The 20,022-nt window shown below is 38.9% G+C and overlaps 1 protein-coding gene across 1 annotated transcript in view; it reads left to right on the plus strand.

Annotated features, from left to right (window-relative positions):
- Positions 1–14,513, plus strand: part of gucy1b1 (guanylate cyclase 1 soluble subunit beta 1) — a 74,443-nt gene extending 59,930 nt beyond the window's left edge. Inside the window, exons 10-14 of the mRNA XM_008111932.3 lie at positions 3,661–3,898; positions 8,676–8,816; positions 10,874–11,028; positions 11,189–11,315; positions 12,952–14,513. Coding sequence (XP_008110139.2) covers positions 3,661–3,898; positions 8,676–8,816; positions 10,874–11,028; positions 11,189–11,315; positions 12,952–12,975 — 685 coding nt within the window. The 3' untranslated portion in view covers positions 12,976–14,513. The remainder of the gene's footprint in view (positions 1–3,660; positions 3,899–8,675; positions 8,817–10,873; positions 11,029–11,188; positions 11,316–12,951) is intronic.
- Positions 14,514–20,022: the final 5,509 nt, after the last annotated feature.

A 20,022-nucleotide genomic window follows, 5' to 3' on the forward strand; every position in this document is an offset into this window, starting at 1 on the left:
TTTTAAATTATGCCCAGGAATGGTCCAGCAACCAGTGGAGCTATTACAAGGGAATTGTATGCCTCCAGTTTGCAATCTGGCTCCAAATCAACCCAGAACCAGCCTTTTTTTCCACTGTAAAAATACTTTAGTAAGCAATGAGGTATGCAGTATTCATATGTATTCATATGTACTCTATATGGCCATTCATGTAGGTTAGCCTTCCAAATGTTTTTGAACTGCATCTCCTAGTAGTGCTAGATAGTATAGCCATTAGTGTGGAATGTTGGAAATTGCAGTTTGACATCTGAGACCCCATCTACACTGCCATATAATGCAGTTTCTGAACCCAGATTGTCTGCTTTGAACTGGATTATATGGTAGTGTAGACTCATACAATCCAGTTCAAAGTAAATCATCTGGATTGAGAAACTGGATTATATGGCAGTGTAGATCCAGACTGTCGGCCACCTTTGCCAAGTTTGTTAATCTAAGAACATACCAAGAGTTCTTAGAGCACTAGTTCTCAACTCATGGGGCCCCAGGTGTTTTGGCCTACAACTCCCAGAAGTCCCAGCCAGTTTTTCAGCTGTTACGAATTCTGGGAGTTGAAAGCCAAAACATCTGGGGACCCACAGGTTGAGAACCACTGTTTGAGAGAGAATTGGAACTATAGATATGTTGTTATTCACAGGATCATGTTTGAAGATTGAATGCAGGACATGGTTGCCATCATGGGGAGCTAAACATGGTGTTGACTTTAATTGTTCAAAACAAGATTATTCTGGTCTTTTAGTATTGCCCATTTATGCTCTTATATTTTCCTTCTGTTTGAAGCTATACAGAGCTTGTTTAGCTAAGTAGAATAGCAGTTTCTAAAACATTATTTTTAAACTCTTTAAGGTTAGGAATTTGTATGTGTGCATAAAATGGAATAGATATTCCTGAGAGGGAAATAATTTACACATGTGATGAAATACAAATCCTGTTAAACCTTCTTCTAGAAATTAGACTTTCTCTTTTGGGCCCCATCTACACTGCTATTTAATGCAGTTTGCAGCTGCATTATATTGTCCATGTAAATGCACATCATGTAGTTTAACTGAATTGAATGGCATTATATGGCAGTGTAGATGGGGTCTTGGTTTCTGCTGCTTTTCTATAAGAGATTATTTGTGTTGTGATGGGGATCTCATGGAAAGCAGTCATCAGCTGACAACTATGTTCAGAAGATGTTGGTGTCGGCGGTGGCCACAGTTAAAACTTGTGCGCCAGCTATGCCCATACCTTGAGATGCCAGACTTGGCCATGGTAGTCCCTGCCTTGGTTACATCTCGTTTGGACTACTGCAGTGTTTTCTACATGGAGCTGGCTTTGAAGACAGTTTGGAAGCTGCAACTGGTTCAAAGCCAGATAACTAACTGAAGCACTGTACAGTGAGTGGACAACTCCTATGTTACAGCAGTTCCACTGGCTGCCCATCTGCTTCTGGGCTAAATACAAAGGGCTGGTTATAACCTTCACTGCCCCTCGGGCCCATACTATTGAAAAGACCACATCTCCATATACAAACCACTACATGCGCTGTGGTCTGCTAAGGAGGCCCTGTTCTTGGTCCCATCCCCGTCTCAAGTGTGGCTGTTGGGAACGAGAAATAGGGCCTTCTCCGTGATCGCTCCCCACCTCTAGAACTCCCTCCCTACAGAATTAAAAATTGCCTCCTCCATTCTCTCCTTCAAAAAGCTCTTGAAAACACACCTATGCAACTTAGTTTATTGAGAGGAGGAGGATTAAGTACATCTGAGTCCATTTGGGGAGATAGGGTGGACTATAAAATAAGTTTCAAATTCAAAAATTCAATAATAACAACAACAACAACAACCCACCTCTCCTTGTGGTTCGAGGCACAGAATACTCCCATTCTAAGTTCTGCAACCAGAATACTGTGCATCATAGTATGGATGGAAGAGAATTCACTGTGTTTAGTCTTTATTTTGGATGAATGTGTGTAATTGACCCACATTAATAGATGCCTTCTGAAATATGAATTAAAATTATCTCTGAAAATAAGAGGCCAACCTAGTTAATTGTAAGTAAAACCATATTGTTTTCACTTATCTAGGAAACTGTGTTAACAATTCTATCCCACACATCTTTACTCAGAAGTAAATCTATTTAATTCAGCAATGTTTGCTGCAAGGTAAATGATTTGCTGCAAGGTAAATGATTATAGCACTACAGCTGACATCAGAGCAGTTATGTAATGCGTATTTTGATGTACTCAAATGTGAAGGCATTGTTCAAGACTGCATGTTCTTGTCTTGGAAAGAAATGCATCTACTTTTATTATCCTCCCTTGTGATCTTCTTTGTCTTCCCCAACCCCTTGTTGTTGTTTTTTTTTTCTTTTTATGCCACAATCTTGGACATTAATGCTTATTTCATGGGACATAATTTAGTGACCCCAACTTGCATCATTTCAGAATAGGAACAATTTATCTGGTTTAACAATCTAAAATTACCAAATGTTTTTCATGATCGTTAAATACATGAAAATAGCTGGTTTTGAAGATATGTGATTAATCTGTATTTATATAATTTAGAATCTAAGTTCCTTTTGGGTTTGAACTTTGGATTTAAACATTTAACTTAATTGGGGAAATATTGTATTGTGTGGCTTGAAGGCAGATGATAAGTAATTAATTTTGAAAGCCAGATCTACAAATGGATGTGCTTTGAGGAATACATTACTTAAATATCATTTTCATATTATACTACAAACAGATAATTCTGATTTCACAAGTTGAAAGTCATTATTTAAATAGTCACATTCATTGCTCTGCCATTATTTGACTATGGGCAAAATAAATGTTTTATACCATGGATGCTGTTTTCTTTACAACCTTTAGCCAACCATTGATGTCATTCTTGCTAAAATAAATTAGGTTTTTGTGTTTTACTTCTGTGGAGGGGAATTCCAGACAAGAATCAATCGGGATTAGCTAACACCTCCCAACAAAGGATTCCCCCAGGCAGGAAGCAGCCAGGCTTTGGAGCTGCAAGACTATCAAATGCTAATCAAGGTGACCAATTACAACATTCACACTTGCCTAAAGCAGACTAATTCATTCTCCCACCCTAGACATTCCACAGATATATAAACCACACTTGCCTAGTTTCCAACAGACTGCCCCACCTTTGAGGATGCCTGCCATAGATGTGAGCAAAACATCAGGAGAGAATGCTTCTGGAACATGGCCATACAACCCAGAAAACTCACAGCAACCCAGTGATTCCGGCCATGAAAGCCTTCGACAGCACATTAAGAGTAGAGTTCAAATACAATTATTATCTTTAAATAAAATAACTATCAATTTACAAGGATTTGAAAAATTTGTTATTCAATGGAACTTAAAATAGAAAGCCTTGTCTGGATTTAATTCTGTTCTCTTACAATTTTTCAAAAGGTTTCTGTCATTTGGTTACACTCTAGAAATATTTCTAATGCAGTCTAATGCCTGCTATTTAAGGATTACATGTATTAAGTTGCATTAAGAATTGTTTAAGACCACAATCTCTGTAATCAGTGAATACTGGTAGCCTAGAATATTCAAAATATAAAAATGACTTTTTCTATTTTTCCCACTCCTTTTCTTTACTCTTACCACCCAATATTGTGTAGATTGTTGTATTCTGTGCTTCCTCCATCTGTTGCCAATGAGCTGAGACACAAGCGTCCCATCCCAGCAAAGCGTTACGATAATGTGACCATACTATTCAGCGGCATCGTTGGATTTAATGCCTTCTGCAGTAAACATGCCTCTGGAGAGGGAGCCATGAAAATTGTCAATCTTCTAAATGATCTTTACACAAGATTTGATATTCTGACTGATTCACGCCGAAATCCCTTTGTTTACAAGGTAAGCACTAAACACCACAGTTCCATTCCTGAAGTATTTTTTCTAGTTATTGCTGTTTTAATCAAAAATTAAAAAAGAAACCACACTGTGTCATTATTAAAGTATCAACACCTGTATAAAATGATGTTAATTTAGCCCTATTTGAATTTCCTACAAATATAGCAAGATGCAGTATCAGACCATAAAAAACCTCTCAGATAAATGTATCCTGAAAATGTTTATGTGAATATCAACCAGAATCTGACTCTGGCTAGATCTACACTGCCATGTAATCCAGATTATCAAAGCAGATGATCTATATTATCTACTTTTAACTGGATAATTATATGAGTCTACACTACCATATAATCTAGTTCAAAGCAGATAATCTGAATTTCAAATGGCAGTGAAGATCATGTCATGTATAATCCAGTTTAAAGCAGATAGTGTGGATTACCTGCTTTGATAATCTGGATTATATGGCAATCTAGAAGGGGCCCTAGGACTCTTCTACACATCCATATAAAATCTAGATTATCTGCTTTGAACTGGATTATATGGCAGTGTAGACTCATATAATCCACTTCAAAGCAGATAATATGGGTTATTTGATCTGATTATGTGGCAGTGTAGAAGGGGCCCTTGATAGGAATCATACATTAGCAACACCAGTGGTATTTTCTCTACCATACATAGTTCAATTGAATAAGTAATTAACAGAGCATACCAGAGCATACCAGAGATGGATTACTATTCCCAGAATACCCTTTGGCCACATGCTGATATTTGGGAGTGGGACTTTTAAACATAATTCCTTCCATTAGTGGGCCTGTCTTCAAGAAGCAAAGCTATCAAAAACTGAACTGAAATTGTCCTCCAGGCTGTTTATAATCGAACTGTAGGCTATTGAGAGCTAAAATTGTGTTAGTATGTGTGTGTGTGTGTGTACTTGGTATTTTTGTAGCCTCTTTTATTAGGATTCCTTTTACACGAGGTGTAATTTATAGTGTGCTTATGTTCTCAACATTAAGTGTCTTGAATATTCTCAAAGTAAAGAGTCATGGGTATTGCTGTCAGAATACAATAACTTAACATTCTTTAGCCCCTGAAGAAGTCCGTCTTCTAAATATGTTGGGAACATGATACGTTATAACATATACAGTAGAGTCTCACTTATCCAAGCCTTGCTTATCCAAGTTTCTGGATTATCCAAGCCATTTCTGTAGTCAATGTTTTCAATATATCATGATATTTTGGTGCTAAATTCGTAAATACAGTAATTACAACATAACATTACTGCGCATTGAACTACTTTTTCTGTCAAATTTGTTGTAAAACATGATGTTTTGGTGCTTAATTTGTAAAATCATAATCTAATTTGATGTTTAATAGACTTTTTCTTAATCCCTCCTTGTTATCCAAGATATTTGCTTATCCAAGCTTCTGCCGGCCTGTTTAGCTTGGATAAGTGAGACTCTACTGCATTTTCAATTTGTGGTTTTGCCTTGGGATTGCTGCCCTGCATTTTTCGGCATATCAATACTGTCTCTTTTTCATTACTCATCCCAGGCCTAACCAGTTGGTGTGTGTGCATATGTCTTCAAAACAGCTGTAGACGTATGGTGATCCCATAAATTCAGGAAGGTTTTTATAGACAAGGAATTCATAGAGAAGGTTTTTGTCAGGGGATCAAAACAGCTTGAAATTCCCTTATGTACAGCGGAAGGGTCCGGGCTGTGGCACAGGCTGGAGAGCAAGCCAGCTGCAACCAGCTGCAGTGAATCACTCTGACCAGGAGGTCATGAGTTCGAGGCCTGCTCAGAGCCTGTGTTTGTCTTGTCTTTGTTCTATGTTAAAAGGCATTGAATGTTTGCCTATATGTGTAATGTGATCCGCCCTGAGTCCCCTTCGGGGTGAGAAGGGCGGAATATAAATGCTGTAAATAATAAATAAATAAATAAATAAGGGCCCCTTCACTCCTGTTAGGGAGCCAAATACCCTTTTGCTGTGAAGTGGTGTCCTCGGGAACAAGAACAACAAAGACACAAAGCTGTTGTCATAGACAGAACGCCACCAAATAGAGTACAACACAGTTTATTAAAGTTACAGAACACAAAAATGCCCGTAGTAAACAAAGGACTAGGCAAACACTTGACTTCAGTGTGAAAAGTAACAGAAACAGCTCCGTTTGAACTAAAACGGTTCGAAGGAATAAACCGGATTAAACAGGAGTTTAATCCGGATTAACTCAAAAATGCTTACTTCAGCCTGGCAGTTTAAACAAACAAAAGTTGGTAAACAAAGGTCAAAATGAACATCAAAAGCTGGCAGCAGATTCCTCTCTGCTACCAAAAGGCTACAGATGAGTAACTCAGGCTGTTACTCCTCCGTGCAACGAGCGAAATCCGGGTCCAGGCACATCAGTCAGGATCACGGCGGTCAGCAGGGTCCCAGTCCGGTCCGAGGTCGAAAGCCAAGTGCGAGCGTCTAAAGTTCCACGAGTTCCACCGATAGCCACAGAAGGCATAGTCCAAGGTCGTAGTCAGTCAGTCAGTCCAGCGTCAATCCAGAGTAGGTAATTAATGTCCGTCAAAAAGACGACGGAGGTCCAAGCTATCAAGATTAAACACAAGTTGCACAGAAAAACCCCACACAGTTCCTCCCGCCGTCTATGCCCAGTGTCCTTGGTAACTTACGTATCCAGCAACGAATCACACCCGTCTTCAGGAAGTTCCCCAACAAGAGCCCAAGCGTTCGTCCAGATTACCTTGCCCAACGCAATTAGCCATTGATCCTAAACCCCATTTTATCCCAGTTCATAACTCCTCATCGCTGTCAGCTGCTATCCTAATTCCAGGTGCCTCATCATCATCATCCTCATCAGAGCTAAAACACCTTTGACTACGCCCCACAGCATCCCCAGCTGCGGATCCCGCTCCATCCCTCCAGCCCGTCCATGGGTCTGATCCTGCAACCCGCCAATCGCCTCCCATGCTATCAGTGCCGGTGACACCCAAATCCTCCCTCACACGAGTCCACTCCATGTCATCCTCCTCTGAGCTAACCATCTCTTCCTCCATGCCCTCGGTAAAACCCTCAAATGAGTCTTCATCTGTTGGTTCTGCAAATAAGTCCCGGAGCCGTTTCCTTTCACGCTCCTCAAAAGAGTCTGACTCTCGAGGAGTCCTACGACCCCGTCTCCCAGTACCGGAGCCAGAAGGCTCAACCATAACAGCTGTTCTTTCCAAATGGAAGGTTTTTCTTTCTTCAGTTGCAGCAATAGTACACACAGTACAAAAACTAACATAGTATTTACAGTATGTACAACAAATGCTTTCTCTTCTCTCTTCATCCATCAAACTCCTACTCTCACCAAACTGACACAGGGTTACTATTAGTCCCTGATCAGGTCTGCCCAGTCCTAATTTATTGATTAGGTTTTCTCAGCACTTTACTCCCAGCCCTGGCCCTATACTTTGAATTTTGCCCAAGTCCTTGCCCTCCCCTCTCGAATCTGATCTGACTATGCCCACCATGTCCTGGTTTGCTGGTTGTTGATGTTGGTTGATATATTTTATGATGTTTTTACTCTGCTATTTTTAATTAATTATTGATAGTTTATGTGTTGTTATGTTTTTAATTGTGAATTTATGATGTTGTGTTGACTGTTTATTGCCCATGTTTTGTTTTGCACTTACTGTATTTTGTGTCACACCTTGAGTTTTTTCTGAACCGCCTGAGTCCCTCTGGGAGATAGTGGTGGGATATAAATAAAGTTTTATTATTATTATTATTATTATTATTATTATTATTATTATTATTATTAATTGTGTTTTAGCTTGTATTCTTTGTTTATGCTTGGCTTGGTCCCCATGTAAGCTGTCCTGAGTCCCTTAAGGGAGATGGTGACAGGATATAAAAACAGAGTTGTTGTTATTGTTGTTATTGTTGTTGTTGTGATTATTTTTATTACTATTACAGCCTATAGATAAGAGTCTGAACACTGGCCACCACACCCAAATTACAATGATACTTGTGGTTAGGCCTGAGACACTGATTCCCTTTAACGCTTAAAGAAATGCTAAGTAGCTTACAAATTCTGACAATTTTGCCAGTTCCTTCCACTGAAATACAGCTTGCAGGACCGGGTATTCATAGGCAGTCTCCCAGCAGTGTCTAGAGCTTGTGTGCATGTGCCTTCAACAGCAACCCCATAAATTCTGCAGGTTTTTCTTAGGCAAGACATATTCAGAGGTTGTTTTGTCAGTTTCTTCTGCCGAAATTTAGGCTATAGTGTTTGGTTTTTCTTGGTAGTCTCTCCTCCAAGGACTTACCAGGGTTGACCATACTTAGCTTCCACGATCAGGTGGGATCTGGTACCTTTAGAACAGTGGTTTGCAACCTGTGGGTCCCCAGATGTTTTGGCTTTCAACTCCCACATATCCTAACAGCTGGTAAACTGGCTGGGATTTCTGGGAGATGTAGGCCAAAACACCTGGGGACCCACAGGTTGAGAACCACTGCTTTAGAATATTTAGGCTGGAAAACCCACTTGTTAACAATCTGGAAGTACCAGCTTTTGTATATCTCTTTTTCTTTATATTTATGCTCTCTATTTCTTTGGGGGGAAATCACTGTGATCAAACAAGTTGCTTTTAGCAAAATATCCTATGATGAGTCTCAAGTTAATATATGTCCTTATGCACACTTTTCACATGAATATTAATACCTTACTTCCTGATCAAAGACAATAATGCGTAACGTTCTTCATACAAATGCTTTCCTTCAATTTTGTTAGGTTGAAACAGTTGGAGACAAATATATGACCGTCAGTGGCTTGCCGGAGCCATGCATTCACCATGCACGCTCTATCTGCCATTTAGCACTGGATATGATGGAAATAGCTGGACAGGTTCAAGTTGATGGAGAATCTGTACAGGTTAGTATCTGACTATTTTTTGTGATTTGTGGGAATGGAGTTCTCTAAAAGCACAACACTGTTCCATTGTGGAATACCCAGGCTTCATGGGAGTCCTTTTGCTGAAGCAGCAATCAGACAATAGATTTTTACACTAGCTAAATATAATTCTCCCAAATTATAACCAGTTTGCCCATAATTTGCATAATTGTTCCTTGTGGCTATGCATACAAATGATTGTTATAGTCAAAATGTTGTTGTGTAAACAAATAATAGGGTTTAATCCTTGTATGGCTGCAGCCTAATTAATTTACTATTCTAAAAAATGTTAGAGGAGATGAAACTACAAATTGGTATGCAGATGTAAATGTTTACCTTTGTTTTTGGAATAGAAGATGTTGATAGAAAGATTGTAAAAAACATATCAATGTGAATTGGGCTTTGCATTATTCCCACATGTTGTGTATCATCTATTTATCAGTCCACAAGTGTTAACATGCTTTATCACTTTGCTGCCTGCTCCACCAGAAGATGATTGTCTAAGCTGCTGGACTGGCAGTTTTGTCCTACCGTTTCCAAGAAAACCTGAACTGTTTTATGTCAGAGCATGGGATGTTTTTTAATTGCCATGTTACTTATTATCAGAAGTAACAGAAACAGAAGTCTTACATTTACTTACATTTACTCTGAATGTGTATTATCCTGTCAAACAATAGCTGAAGCCTTATTGGTGTCATATGTATCTTTTGATTCCGCTATGAAATTGGCTGTGCATGCATACAAATATACCTAAATACGCATGTTCATTGTGTGTGGTTATACATCACAGATTTTTGGTTGTCCTTAATATCCTGATTTGATTTTCCTCAAGTTCCAAATCCCAAATTCAATCTTAGTTTGCATCTATTGGGAATTTGAACTGTTCTTTTTCATTATTAATAATTTTCAGCCTGGCTGAAGTTAGCTAAAAAAGTAATTAGGTCGTTGTGAAGTAATTTTTGAAAGTGTTATTAAATATATTCAGTAGTACCTGGAAAGGTTGTAAAGGTTTTGCTTTGGGGTTGTTTCCTGGTTTTTTTTGGGCTGGGGGAGGGGTGTAATAACAACCAAATGACAACTATCGGACCAGGCCACCCAAGGTGATAATAGGCACGAGTTTTCCACACTCCCTCCAACACTTGGAGGAATGCAGCCCTGTAATTTGAGCCATCTTGACTGAGTTTAAATAATACCTGTGAATTGATTTTAAAAATTTTCTTCAATGCCACCAGAGAAGAAGTTTATAGATTGTGTCGGCCATAAAAAGGTAAAGGTTTTCCCCTGACATTAAGTCTAGTCATGTCAGACTCTGGGGGTTGGTGCTCATCTCCATTTCTAAGCCAAAGAGCCGGCATTGTCCGTAGACACCTCCAAAGTCATGTGGCCATGGGCATGACTGCATAGAGCGCCGTTACCTTCCCACTGAAGCAGTACCTATTGATCTAGTCACATTTGCATGTTTTCGAACTACTAGGTTGGCAGAAGCTGGGACTGACAGTGGGAGCTCACCCCGCTCCCCAGATTCGAACCGCCAACCTTTTGGTTAGCAAGTTCAGCGGTTTAACCCGCTGCACCATCGGGGACTCATGTGTTTGCCATACAGTTCTCATTTGTAAGAATTGTGCCTTTATCATTCTCCCAAGTAGCTTTTAATCCTCCATGTAGTATAGATGTGATACCATTCCGGAGCTTAAAGAGACATCAAACAAGATTCTTCCCATTTTCTTTGTATTGTTCCACTTTGAATTAAAATGGCAAGATTTCTAGGGACCTGTTTTATCACCTTCGGATTACTAATAAAATGAAATACTTGGCAGGCATCTATGTATCTTTTAGTGTATTCCGTGTTTGTTGTCCTGAAAGGGGTGTGGTTACATGGATAGAAAATCATGCAGATGCTGAATATATTACATTCTTTATGTGCTTTGTTAATCATCTGAGTAAGAAATATGATGATTTACTTGCCTTTTTAATAACAGCCTAAGTTGTTCCCTGCCAATCAACATGTTAATCTTCTTTTGTATTGTCATATTAAAAAGATAACAATAGGTATTCATACAGGAGAAGTAGTCACAGGTGTCATTGGCCAAAGGATGCCCCGTTATTGTCTGTTTGGAAACACCGTTAATCTAACAAGCAGAACAGAAACCACAGGAGAGAAAGGGAAGATCAATGTCTCCGAATACACATACAGGTGAGGGACTATGTTTGCTAACTGATCACTTTCTAAACAAAAGCTTTTTTTTTATTTTATAGAATATTGTGTACTTTCTCTTACTGCTCTGGGCCAGAATGCCCTTCACAGAAGTGATCTTTGTTGTCAATAGATTAATTATATCTTTCTTTAATTGTAGATGTTTAATGGCTCCAGAAAATTCAGACCCACAATTTCACCTGGAACACAGAGGCCCTGTTTCCATGAAGGGTAAAAAAGAACCAATGCAAGTTTGGTTTTTGTCCAGAAAGTGCACAGAGACGGAGGTATGACTGATGAACCAAGGAATACATATAAGCTTTCTAAATCATAAGGGCTATTTTGACTTGCAATACTGAATGTTCCCTAGAAGAAACATACCATTTAAAAACATTGTTATCTTAATAGGTTTGTTATCTTGACAGCAGATTAATGTCTGTTATTTGTCCCCAGTGTTTGTGTATATGTTAGAAATTAGTTTTTCAGTATCAGAAGAATATTGCCAAGATTGCCAAGGCGCAGTCTTTGCTAATCCTCAATGGAACTAAAGAGATATAGGAATTTGGTTCAATAAGGGCCATGTGATTTCACTACTGTATTTCTTCAAGTCTAAGACACACTTTTCCCTATATAAACATCTTTAAAATGGGCTGTGTCTTAGAATCACAGGTGTATCTTATGTATTTTTGTTGGTGGTGGTGCTAAAATTAGAGTGCATCTTACAATGGATGGCGTCTTACAATTGAAGCATGATGGTATTAACTTTTTAACTCTATTAAATTCTGTGAGAGGGGTTCAACTCAGTGAGGGAGCAGTTGAGGCAGTGTGTCAACATCAGCTTTCCATGGGTGAAACATCTGTGCCCCAAGGCCAACCCGGATGGCTCACTAATGCAGTGATTCTCAACCTGGGATCCCCAGATGTTTTTAGCCTTCAATTCCCAGAAATCCTAACAGCCGATAAACTGGCTGGGATTTCTGGGAGTTGTAGGCCAAAAACATCTGGGGACCCCAAGTTGAGAACCACTGCACTAATGGAAGGCAAATGGAAATTCCTGTGAGTCCTGCAACTACTGAACTAAAAGGTATATGGTGTCTATGTCTAGTTGTAATAATAGGTACCATTTTTAGCTTATAGTCTTGTTTTGGTTCACTAGTTGTAACACCGCAACCAGTGGCTTTGTTTTAAAAAATATTTCCATTTTAACAAAACATGTTTGCCCATTAACTTGACATAGAATTAAAGGCCAGTATTTGTTATAATCCTAATGCTGAAAACTCTTCACTCCAATCTACTTGCTTTCAAGTACTAAAGTGTGTAGTAAATATGGTTTCTAATAAACAGAATTTACAAAATGACAGAATGTTTGGATTCCTCTGCTGAACAAATGTTAAATTTACAACAGCAACAATATTTATGTCAGGATGAGTAAAGTGCATCTAGATATTGCTGGACTGCAATGACATTCTCAGAATTCTTCAGCATTGGCTAGAGTGGCTGAAGTTTGCTATCCAACAATATCTTTACAATCCTAATCTTATCTCACAACAACATTGTTGAGGAAGTCCAGATTTGTAGGAATTATATTTGACCCCATAGTTGTATTTCTTTCAAAAGCTGCACTTTGTCAATTTCCATAAAACCCATTTTGCAGTCTTCCAGGGTTCATAACTCAGCTGCAAGAGAGGAAAAGTTCTTCATAGGGATTTTGTATCATCAGATGCGCTATGGGTACAAAACTGATTTGTGTCTGTACTTTCTATGATCAAAATATATAACATTGGTGATGGTGGCTTAGCATTGATACTTTCTTAAACACTATTTTAATACTTTTCACCCACTTGCATGAGAATATTTCACTCTGCACATGATTACTGTAAACTCACCTCCTTTGTTTCCAAACTTCTCTTGCATGCCTTCAAGGAAGTAACACACGATGCTAACTGAGCCGGGTGAAACACAAGAGGACAAAGAACAGAATTGAACACTGTGTCCTGCCACTAATATAGTCTGGTAGTAATTAGATGTGACTGCTGTTGCTCCATTTTGTGCCTCTTCCATTGCTCATGTGATCAGTGCTGAACACTAACATTTTCATTAGCCTTCCCCAAGCTACTTTGCTGCTTTCTGTTCACATTTGGCTTTTGATATTGTAGTATCTCTGCTGTGGGTATGCATTGCCCAAGATCCTGTGTCTCTGTTTCCCTATCTAACCTAATAATGAACTTTAAGCCATGTGTGCTGTAGCTAACCATGAGAAAGATGGTGCTTCACACATATGCTTTTCATCTTCATCTGACTAACCTCCATGAGCTTTACCATGGTGTGACTCACAGCAGTTTCTGTGAAGAAATAAATTCTAATTGATAGCAATCATGATCTCAGAGAACTGAAATTTTTATAACCATGATTTGGTATTTTGCTGTAAAGCTTATTATAGTCATCCATCTGCTTCCCTTGAGTCTGCCATTGTGAAATATTGCCATTGTCAGTTGCTCTTTTGCTATGTAGTGATTCTTGCCTGATGCAACATACACATTTCCCACTTGGAAAAAAAGGGTAGGTTGTTTAATGTAAAGTTATTGAGAGATGTGTGCCAAATTCCACTCTAAATCTAATCACATTATTTCCTGTTTATTTTACTTATTTGTAGTGGAAAAGATTATTAATGCATAGTATGTTGCTGGACAACTTTTTGTATTGGGGTAATACATTTTCCCTGTTTGTGCACATATATGTATACACGTATTGTGATCAAAACAAAAATTTGGGTGCCCATCCAGGAATGTCAGAATAATCAGAGATTTTTGGACCTCTAAACAAGAGTTTTTCTGAAATTGAGACATCAGGGAAGATTGACAGATAAGATTTCCCAGTGCCCTGTGGAATTGGCAACATCCAGAGTGGAATTGACAACATCTGCGCCCTTTTTGATATTTAGAAGAACTCTTTCTGTACTAAGATAACATGATTGGGTAGGAGGGAGCAAAAGAGTTTACCACCATAAAAAGAAGCTTGATTGTCCAAATTCATCATATGATCATACATGTAGATAGACCTCTGTAAATGTAACTGCCATGTAAGCAACACTTGCATTTTTATGAACTCCTCATATTCTATCCTGAGTTCTAGATGTGCCCGAACTCACAAGTTTGGTTTAGATATATTGTAGGAATAATACATTTGTTATGAATTTCTTTTTTAAAGCGTGTCTTTATAAAATGCAAATCTGTACATAAATGTATATATACATAAATATAATTGTTATGTATAAAATATGTTGGTTATTAGTTTATATGTATACATAGATATATATCATCAATACATAATATATGTATAGATGTTTTATGTTAGTGTGAAAAGGGAAAGGTTTAAATTATGGATTCTTCCCCCTTTACTGATCTTTGGAAGGATTATTCTCCCAGTGAAAAAATGTATGTTAATTTTGAAAATGATACAATAAATACATGTTATCCTTGCCCTAACAGCTGCAGTTTATTTTGTATATGTATTTATATCCTTTGCCTTCCAAAAACCTTACCACTCTCCCTCGATTGTTTGAACAGTACAGTAAGAAGCCATATGGTACCAGCAAGCATCACTTGAACAGAGTTGCACAGTGTGAAGCCTACCGTAGCTGACCTCTCCCTTCTCTGACAGCTCACTTAATGAAGTATATTTTCCCCCAATATGCTGCCTTTGCCACATTATTAGAAGGCAAGCAAGTGAAATGAGGCAGTCAGCTCAAGCCAACAGCCTGTAAATTTCATCCTTGCCTGTACACCATATGAAGTAAATTGGGAATGGATGGAGAGATGGAGACGTGTCCCAGGAGCAAGAAAAGGAGTTGCCTCTTAACCTCAACCTTGTTTCTTTATGTATGTCACCAGCACTAGGTTCATCCACACCATTTTACAGAGCAGATGAAGTAGCAGAAGGGAAGGCAGTTCCTCTTTGGAATGACAATTGGCACAGCAGAAGGATTGGATCCAGTTCCTACAGCATGAACTGATCACTGGAGTGTCGCCTCTGATCTGAGTGAGAGACAGGTGTATCAGCTCCTAGGCCAGACCTCAGTTCCTTGAGGTCCTGCTCACATGATCGCTTTAGGAGACTTCGAGAGATGGGTTCCATTGTGTCTTTACAGTGAAGTTTTGACATTTAAACAAGGTGCACAAAAGAACAAGAGTGTAGACATTGCAATAAAGAAGGCATCTTCCCTTCCCTACCAAGTTATCTCTATAGGTCAAATTCCCAGCGGTATCAATGTATGTCAGTAAATTAATGAGGGGAAGGGGCATGCTGTTATTTGTGGTGAAGGCTGAAATAGAATAGAGGCTGGACCATGTTGTAGACCTCTATGTAAGCCCCAAAAACAGCAGAGGAGGAACAACCCTTCCCATTTCTACCTCTCAAGTCCCGTCCCCTATCTGAGCCAACCAGCTGTTTTGATTCCAACAGACATCACAACAGTGCTTCCTCTGTGTGAATTGGCCGGATCTCTCTTCCTTCTTCTCCCTTTCTCCTCCCTCCATCCCTTCCCAAGTCTCTCGCCTTTCTCCTCCTGCCTTCTTTCCTCCCTCTGCATTACCACAGGAGTAGGAGCTGCAGTGGCACAATGGGTTAAACCCTTGTGCAGCTGAACTGCTGACCTAAAGGTTGCCAGTTCAAATTGCGAGACGGGGTGAGCTCCTGTCTGTCGGCACTAGCTTGCAAGGACATGGGAGAAGCTTCCCAGCTAACACAACCAGGCATCCCCTGGGCAACTTCTCTCACATCAGAAGCTGCCTGCAGTATGTTCTCAAGTTGCTTCTGACATGATAAAAAATGCACAGGAGTACAAACTGTGTTCCCATTTGATCAGGGATGTGAGCTTGTGTATGTTACAAAAATTTAAGCAGATTCAGAAAACTGATCACATTTCAGCCATGTTTTGCAAGCAGATTCTGCTGGCTAACAGTTGAAGAGTGGGATATAAAATAAAAATTAAAAATAACAGTATAGTAGTATTTAGGTTTATACAGGTCTGTAGATATAATGTCAAGGTAAAAGGTAAAGGTTTCCCCTGACGTTAAGTCCAGTCATGTCTAACTCTGGGGGTTGGTGCTCATCTCCATTTCTAAGCCGAAGAGCCGGTGTTGTCCGTAGACACCTCCAAGGTCATGTGGCCGGCATGACTGCATGGAGCGCCGTTACCTTCCTGCCAGAGTGGTACGTATTGATCTACTCACATTTGCATATTTTTGAACTGCTAGGTTGGCAGGAGCTGAAGCTAACAGTGGCCGTTCCCACCGCTCCCGGGGTTTGAACCTGGGACCTTTTGGTCTCCAGCTCAGTGCTTTAACACACTTCACCACCGGGGCTCCCATGTCAGAACAGCTTGCAAAAATCATAGTTAAGGTCTTAGCTCAAACTGCACTCTCTTGACCTCACAAAGTATGATCCAATTTTCTGTGTGTATGTATATATATATATACACATACATACAATGTGCTTGATTATTTTTCATGTTTCTCTATCTTGGTGGAATGCACTGTTTGGTCTAAGATCTACATCCTTTCTTTATAGGGATTCTTAGGTTAATAAGTCCTTAGTGTGAAAATAGAAGTTTACAGGGGAAGCCTATATCATTTCTTCAAGTTTTATTTTTAAAAGGTCATTTCCTGACTGCGCTCAAGAATTTTCATGCAAAACCTTAATTAAGCCATATGTTCAAGAGTCGATGTTCTGAAGAAAGACCAGGCACATGTAGACCAGATTTGTCTTATTCTTTTCTAACAAAAAGAACAAAATCCACTACCCACCAGTTCTCAATGCTCATTTTCAAACAAGGAAGGGTGTATCGCTGGCTTCATACTATGATGTATAATTAAACGCTAAATACTGACAATCACTTTTAAAGCTCCATACCAGCCCAGAAAGGGAAAAACCAATATGTTTTGAAATAGGCATGTGTAACTGACAAATCTGAGATGTCATTATAGTTTTGCCACAATTAACTCATGTGCCTTATTCTCTTCATACTGTCCATTTTCATAATGTCTTGTGACAAGATAAGCTTTTCTTAAAATAGTGCTTCAGGCCTATATTTATAAAGCCAGATTATTAATTCAGCTGCATGTAAAATCATACACAGAGATTGCATGAGGCTTAGTGTTCATTCAACATCCATCTGTATGAACAGAATTACATATTAGATGCTATATTGCTTCTTTGTAATCTTCGCTGGAAACCTCAGATTTCCATAGAAGAAGGGTATGATGCAAATATGTTATTCAAAAGTCAGTTCATCTAAAATCAGATAACATTGCCCACATTGGCTGAATGTTTAGCAAAACAGAAACTTAATTAACTCTTCACTCCCCTGGCAAGGAATATGATGCAAGTTTCTATTGAAGTTAACTTAGAGAAACTTGGGCCACAATGTCATCAATGTTTTGCTATAAGCAATACCCAAATACACTGTAAATACTTCCAGTGAAATCTGAATCATGCAAATATTTTAGAGCAATAGTCATTCCAATAAATACCATGACAAAAACATTTATGTGGTTAAGAAGATGCAAAACAAATGTCCATCTGCAAATGGAGACCTTTGTGCTCCATTTTTCATTTTCAAGGACACACTGTCCTCACTATTGTAAGTTCACGCAGCTGCAAAATTTCATCATGGAGCCCTGTTCGTTGGAAATGATCAGCCTTTAGGCCTCAGACCATTTCTCTTTACTACTGGTACTCCAGAAAGTGTAATGGATATGTGTGTGTGCTTGCCTTCGGATCATCTGTCAGTTTACAGGAACTCCATGAATTAAGCAAGGAATACTCAAGTGAGGAGGACTCTGGAGCAAGGATGGAAATGGAGATGGAGGGACAGTGAGCAAAGTTTTGGCTTCTCTGACAAGCCCCGTGTGATGTTGGGGTTGGAGTGTTCACTTGGTAATTTTTTCTTCTTCTATAGATTTTTTTCAATAATTTTAATTTATCTGCTAATTGAAAGGAAATCAAATTGAAATTTTCAGTCTTTCTCCTTCCCAATCACTAGAGGTGGGTTGAAGTTTTTCAACTTAAAATGTACCCCCCTGACCACCCCAAATCAACATAAAGGCATGATTGAACTTTCATACTGGAAATCATAGCACAACAGAAACAGGGGAAAAGTCATTAACATATTTGTGTGGGTGTCAATAAAAAAGAACACTTTCCAAACACTCTCCCACATACAGAACAGAAGAGGGATGATGTCATTTATAATGAAGGCATTGTCATTCTGCTATAATTGTCGTTACCTGCTTTGTGTAATAAAGCCCTACATCTCTCCAGTTTGTGCTAAAGATTGTCTACCAAGGAAATCAATTGCTGTTCCATAAACATGCCTAAAGACAGATTTGAATTGATCTAGAGCATTTGTCTAATCTAGAAACATCTAGATTTGATGCTCAAGATGCATGCATGAAAATGGAATAGAAAAGGTTGGATGGTCAAAATATGAGAGAAGAGATGTGCAGCTGGGAGAGGAGGGAATAGAGAGCATATTTATAGGCAAGAAAGCACATTCATTAGTCTTAATTGGTTTAAATAAACACTTCAGTATATAATTAATTGTTTGAGGCTATTTAATTATCAGAAATTTCATTTCCTGGAAAATATTATGAATTCTAATTGTTGGTTAATTCAAGGAGTGAGTCACAAGTACAAAACTGTATTCCCCCCACCTAAAAAATATCAAGCCAACAACACAGAAATATTGGTGTATTTTTATTTTGTCTTTCATATAATCAATTATTTCAACATTATAGCATAAGAAGTCTTCTCATAAGTCTTCTCTCTACATTGTCCAGCTAAATGCTCATGCAAATGTATGATCATATTAGCCTTCGCCTAATACAGGAGTTGGCAAATGCAAGTCCCCAAACAGTCCCCCAGACACCCTTCTCTTCCAACACTCAAGCTCTCATGCTAAAAGAAACTGGCCTCCCCAAAGCAAATAGAGTTCCCAGAAGCCTAGTTATAGAGAGGTACCTAAAGTGCTGTTGGTTTCAGAGGTACGGCCCATCCTGATGTCTCTTATCAAATTAATTTGGATTAATGGGAGTACCTTATGAAAAATCTGGATACTATTTATGAGCATACTTTTCTTCTACTAAAACTCATGGACTACTAGGCAAAGGTAAAGGTTTTCCCCTGACATTAAGCCTAGTCGTGTCTGACTCTGAGGGTTGATGCTCATCTCCATTTCTAAGCTGAAGAGCCAGCGTTGTCCGTAGACACCTGCAAGGTCATGTGGCCGGCATTCCTGCCAAAGTGATAACTATTCTACTCACATTTGCATGTTTTCGAACTGCTAGGTTGGCAGAAGCTGGTGCTAACAACAGGAGCTCACTCCGCTCCCCGAATCCAAACAACCAACCTTTTAGTCAGCAAGTTCAGCAGCTCAGGGGTTTAATCTGCTATGCCACTGGGGAATCCTCATGGACTACTAGTTCGATATAAAACTACATGTACAGGTGCATATTTTCCAGATTCTGATACCAAGACCCTGTGTACAGAAGCCTTTTTTAAAGTGGGCAAAAGTATCAACTCTGTAAAAGAAGAACTGCAATTATTTATAATTTCCTCCACTAAACATCATAACCTTGGCTTCCATGTATTGGATCATTAAATACATAAAAATACCTATGGGTGACATCTTTTGCTTCTTTATGAATTTTCTTCTCATTTTGTGCTTGGAAAAGAGAAAGGCGAGTAGGACATCTGCTGGTGATGAGCTGAAATTGATGGTGATACCAGAATTTTGTAAAATGAATGAGTGAGGAATGAAAGACTTAACAGAAGCATGGATTATTATATAATAGTCATATCTCATTATTTTTCAGTTCAGTAAACATAGTGTTGGTTTTTATAAAATGTAAAGTAATTACACTCCCTGGTGGCTGGGAGACCATGTCGGTGTTCCATTCATGGACCTGCTCCCAAATAAATAGATGAGTTTGTTGA

The sequence above is a fragment of the Anolis carolinensis genome, chromosome 5 (genome assembly GCF_035594765.1).
Source record: "Anolis carolinensis isolate JA03-04 chromosome 5, rAnoCar3.1.pri, whole genome shotgun sequence".
NCBI lineage: Eukaryota > Metazoa > Chordata > Lepidosauria > Squamata > Dactyloidae > Anolis > Anolis carolinensis.